Below are 6,000 nucleotides of genomic sequence, written 5' to 3'. Positions count from 1 at the left end.
CATGTTAATTGGGTGTTGGCAGCCTTTTCTTTTTTTGGTAAATTTTGTGTGGTCTAAATTCAATTTCATATGAGTAGGATGTTTCATTTCCTTAATTTTGATGCCTAAAAGAAAGAGGACCAACACTCAGACTAAGAGGGAGTATACTTTTTAGGATTGACCTGACCTAAAAACACAATACAAACTTGATATAAAGTTAGTGAGTTATAACTTATAATTAACACATTGTAAATTTTTAACCTATTTAAATAATTGTGTTGACGCACAGTCGCACACGATACGGAATTTACTTAGACCGATCTAGGGTTGAGGTTTTCCGACAAGAACGTAGCACTATTGACCCCTTTTATTCAAAAGATTCATAATCGATTTTTTAACGTGTGCCTTAAGGATATGCATTAATAACCTATAGTGAATTTTGTAAATAACCCCCAATTATGTTCTAATTTTTACAAATAACCTCCATTTATGTCCGTTTTTACTAATTACCGCCTTAAATACTACTTAAACCCAAAAATTACCACCTAATGTTGATTACGCTCACGACTTTTATAAAACCCGATCTATATACGACATTCCGTCTTAAACTTTTACAATATACCTAAACTACCCTTATTATCTATTAACTCCCTTTCCCCCAAACTAACAGCATACTTCTTCATTTACCCCAAATCCATCATCGATGAAAATCCCCAATTGAAATCGACAAACCCTAATTGAATTTCATTTACTTCCTCTCCCAAATCAAATCGACAAAACTGACTCAACTATCAATTGTTCATCCCTCTCTTTATCACAGGTATTTCTTCTGCGTTTTCCCCAATTTAATACCTAATTTCAATTTCAATTGCATTTTAAATCCAGTAATTTCGGAATTTTTGCTTATTGTTTATGTAGGATGTATGATTCTATTGATAATTTCACATTTGATATTAGATACTACCATGGTGGTAAATTTGAGACTAATAAAAATGGGAAAATTGTTTATGCTGAGGGAATATCAAGTTTACAATTTGGATTTGTGTCTAATAGATTCTCCTATAATGATGTAATGAACACTGGGTCAAAGCTTATGGGTGGTCAGCCTTTTGAAACTTATTTTAAGCTAAAAGGTAAGAGCTTGGCAACTGGGATGCAAAGATTGAATAGTGACAGCCAAATGATAAACTTGTTGAAATCGAGGGATAAAGATAATAAACTTGACATTTATTTCATTGGTGCTAGAAAAGGGTCAGTTACAAAGACCCTTAAGACCAAGAATCCAATTTTTTCTTTGGACAGTGTAACTGATCCTAGTGTTCAAATGATGGACAGCCCTATGTCATTAAGGAGAAGTCCTATGTCTGCAACCAGTCCTAACTCACTTAGGAGGTCACCTAGACTTGCAACCTCGCCTATTTTGGAACCTGTTAGAAGGTTAGAAAAACTACCAACTAGGAGAAAACTGACTGAAATTTATGAGAGGGAAAATGAGGGAAGTAATGGTGATGTGTTGTTGTCTGATAAGCAAAAGGTTAAACAAGTGGTGTCTGAGTTTGAGAATGAAGTTGACGAAGAGTTTGATGAGGACTTTGATGGTGGTAATGGATTTGATGATGGTTATTGGACTGAGGATAGTCAGTTAAGTGAACCTGATATTGGCAATAATGAAGTTGGTGGTGATTTTGTGGAGGATGAAGAGTTGTTCACTGATATAATTGATGAATCACTGATTGATACAGTGAATAAGAACCTTAATCAATCATGTGCAAAAACTAGAGAGACAAGAAACAAGGTTAGAAGTAACATTCTTAATGTTGATGATTTGAATGTTCAGGTAGGAGAGGACACTAATTTAGCTTCTGATGATGACAATAGTGTGGGTGGTTCAGATCAAGAGTCTGACCCTTATGACACATTTAACCCTGATATAGACTTTGGCAAACCCATAGTGCTTAGGGTTGGGTTAAAATTTCCATCAGTGTATGAGTTTAGGAAGGCCATAAGGCAACATGCCATTGAGAATGGCTATGAACCTTACTTTTCTCACAATGAGAGTGCAAGGGTGACTGTATTATAAACACAGATGTAAATGCCCTTGGAATGCTAAGAGGTTAAGGTTGCCTAGGTGTACCTGTGGTTATAAAAGAAAATGTTTATTGAGGTTGCATGCCACCAAAATGGAGGATAATGACATGACTTTTCAGATAAAGACTATGAACTTGGAGCACATATGTGTTTATACAACCCAAAACAGAATGTTTACTGCTGAATTTTTGGCGGATAAATACCTGGAAGTTTGGAGGTCTGACCCACATTGGAGATTGAAGGCTACTCAAGATAGGGTAAAATTAGACCTAGGTGTTGATGTTGGGTATCATAAGTGCTGGGTAGCAAGAGCTAGGGCAAAAATGATAATATGGGGTAACTCTGATGAGCAGTATAGTAGGGTATGGGATTATGCTAAAACCATTATTAAATACAACCCAGGTTCAAGCTCATATGTAATGGTTGATAGGGTTGACAGACCACCTCCAGTGTTTCAAAGGATGTATATTTGTCTTGCTGCTTGTAAGGAAGGGTTTAAAAGTGGGTGTAGGCCTCTTATTGGGGTGGATGGCTGTCATTTAAAAGGAATGTACCCTGGGATGTGTTTGGCGGCAGTGGCTATGGATGGGAATAACAACCTTTTTCCTGTTGCATGGGCTGTTGTGGAGGTGGAGAATGCCGACTCTTGGAAGTGGTTTCTTGATTTGTTGGTGAAAGACATAGGCTTTGAGGAGGGTGAAGGTCTTACAATGATGTCTGATAGGCAAAAGGTAACATTCTTTTCGTTCTTATCCTAAAATTTTATTTTTACTTGGCCATTATTTGTCAACTATTTATCAAATATTAATGAATAAGTACTGAATGATGCCAGGGACTTCTTGATGCAATGAATATAATTGTCCCTAAAGCTGAGATTAGATACTGTGTTAGGCACATTTGGGCAAATTTCAAGCTACAATTTGGTGGCCAAGCATTCAAAGATAGTTTTTGGCAAGCAGCATGGGCCACAACAAAGGTAAGGAAATCATTTCCATGGTTACTATCAACTCACTGTGTATGTCAATTTTTTAAATTGATTGACAACAAATTACTATCAACTCACTGTGTAACACAAACTTTGATTGACAACAAAATGCTTATTAACTTGCTCAGTTTGTCTGCATAGCTACTGCATAGCTACTGAAAAAAATTTCAATGTTGTAGGTTGAGTATTTGGCAGCTCTTGAGGGCATCAAATTTCTTAGTCAGCCTGCCTATGAGTATGTCAAGGCCATTCCACCCAAGCATTGGAGCCGACATGCTTTCAGAACCACTTGCAAGAGTAGCATGATTACCAATAACCTATGTGAATCCTTCAATGCCGTGTTGAAGGATGCAAGAGATAAGCCGATTCTGACTCAAATGGAGTGGATGAGAAGATATATAATGAAGAGACACTATGAAAAAAGGGAAGGGGCTAGCAAGTATGAGAAGCCATTTATGCCATATATTGACAAATGCTTTAAGAGGCTTATAGCTGAGAGGAGGTATTGTCAAATCTACCCATCCATAAACACCAATTTTGAGGTTGACTACAAGGGTGGTTCATTCACAGTCAATTTAATAAATCAAGTGTGTAATTGCAAACACTGGGAGTTGAGTGGAATCCCTTGCGTTCATGCAATGGCTTGTATACTTGAACAAAGACACATTCCTGATGATTATGTTGACCAAGCCTATTCAAAGGACAAATATTTATTAGCCTACACACCTGCAATAGACCCTATGCCTGGGGTAGCACATTGGGAGAAAGCCGACCAAGAGGAGCCTCTCCCACCGCTAATGAGACGCATGTCGGGCAGACCGTCAAAGAAAAAAAGGAGAAAAGAACATGGTGAAGGGTCACAAGTAAAAAGGATCAAGAAGTCCAACAAGTGTAGTAGGTGTGGTACACTAGGACATAACATCAAGGGATGTAAGAATTCTTTGTCTGACCCCATCACAAGAAGCAAAGGTGGTAGACCTTCTAGTAACTCAGAATGGGTGAAGGCTGCAAGGAACAAAAGGGAACAGAGGAAAGCAACCAAGGCTCAACACCGAGAATTTCTAAGTCAAATGAGTGGCAACGGAACTCAACTATGAATGTAATAGGACTTGTTTAATTTGTTAGGTGGTGTGATTTGTAATAGCAGATTCGTGGTGAATTGTACATTTGTCGGTACAATTTGATCATTGCAGCTCTTTTTCACTTAATGAACAACTCTCTTTTTCACTTAATGAACAACTCTCTTTTTCATTTACAATCATACTGCTGTGAACTTTAATGCTTTTTGGAGCTGAGTTAAAGCATTTGGTACTTTCAATGCTATGAATGGCAAAATAAAAGTCACCTGAACGTTGTTGTCATTCAATGCTATGAATGGCCTGTGTTTACTGTTGTGAGGTTCAATGACAAAAAATGTGCAAATGAAATTCTTGTCATTCATTCAAAGTGGATTACACAACAGTTACATTGCTACCCAAAAGTAACTAACCATGCTTACTAATACACAAGAACACATCCACAGACAAACCTAAAAGTAACTAGCCTAGCTTACTAATACACACAAGAACACATCCACAGACAATTGCAATACATAGGATCATCAAACCCTTTGCTTGTTTCTCATTTCTCTTAACCAAATCTATGTAAGCCTTGTCCATATTCTTCTTGGATGCTAATATCTCCATGATTACGTCCTTCTCCCATTGCTTTTCTGCTTCATCAATCCACTTGAAATGTCTGCAACCGCGCATATCGGAATTTGCCTTGTAAAATTTGCATCCCTCAAACCTTCTCCCGTAATTTCTTTGTGTATAAGATGTACAAATAGCAGCTGGGACTCCACACTTGCATTTTCCAACACTATAATTTTCTACCTTAATTCCTGACGCCATTTACAATCACCTGAAATGATAACTACAGAAATCAACTGGAGTTATGAATATTAAAGCCATTTCACAACTGAACATGGCCTGTGTTTACATTATGGAAGACAAATATGCTAACTTAAATTAATTCGTGTCAAATTCTAGCTACATTCTAGACCGTCAAATTCGTGTCAAAGTAGCCACACACGCTCTTCGTTGCAATGACAAGGCAACGAAAATAAGCATAAATGATAACTTAAATTAATTAAAAGAGCCCTAAAAATCAACTAGATTAAATAGTCATCCAATTTCTAGCATTGTAAACCCTAGAAAATAAGCAAAAATTCCGAAATTACTGGATTTAAAATGCAATTGAAATTGAAATTAGGTATTAAATTGGGGAAAACGCAGAAGAAATACCTGTGATAAAGAGAGGGATGAACAATTGATAGTTGAGTCAGGTTTGTCGATTTGATTTGGGAGAGGAAGTAAATGAAATTCAATTAGGGTTTGTCGATTTCAATTGGGGATTTTGAACGATGAAGGATTTGGGGATTTTGAACGATGAAGGTTTTGGGGTAAATGAAGGGGTATGCTGTTAGTTTGGGGGAGAGGGAGTTAATAGGATAATAAGGGTAGTTTAGGTATATTGTAAAAGTTTAAGACAGAATGTCGTATATAGATCGGGTTTTATAAAAGTCGTGAGCGTAATCAACATTAGGTGGTAATTTTTGGGATTAAGTAGTATTTAAGGCAGTAATTAGTAAAAACGGACATAAATGGGGGTTATTTGTAAAAATTAGAACATAAATGGGGGTTATTTACAAAATTCACTAACCTATATTTGATAAGATTCGCATGAGCATCTTGTAAGATTTCCAAATTTAAGTTATTAATGTGTATTTTTAGGGGTACTCATCGGCTGTGACCGAACTGGACCAAAGACCAAATAAAGGTAAAACAATGGACCGTGAACCAGGCTGTATTTACATTGGTCCGGTTCGGCCTGGAGCAAATAAATAGGTGGATTAGACCGGACCAAATCATATGGACTAAATAACATATTGCTTATTGGCTTATTAT

The 6,000-nt window shown here is 36.9% G+C and overlaps 1 protein-coding gene across 1 annotated transcript; it reads left to right on the top strand.

The window, feature by feature from the left end:
- Positions 1-2,159: 2,159 nt before the first annotated feature.
- On the top strand, positions 2,160-4,149 carry LOC141648348 (uncharacterized). The gene is made up of 3 exons (XM_074456911.1): positions 2,160-2,798; positions 2,900-3,043; positions 3,232-4,149. Exons 1-3 carry the CDS (start codon positions 2,160-2,162, stop codon positions 4,147-4,149), a joined length of 1,701 nt encoding a protein of 566 aa, XP_074313012.1.
- Positions 4,150-6,000: the final 1,851 nt, after the last annotated feature.

The sequence above is a fragment of the Silene latifolia genome, chromosome 1 (genome assembly GCF_048544455.1).
Source record: "Silene latifolia isolate original U9 population chromosome 1, ASM4854445v1, whole genome shotgun sequence".
NCBI classification, from domain to species: Eukaryota; Viridiplantae; Streptophyta; class Magnoliopsida; order Caryophyllales; family Caryophyllaceae; genus Silene; species Silene latifolia.
This window is presented reverse-complemented; position numbering and strand designations above follow the sequence as displayed.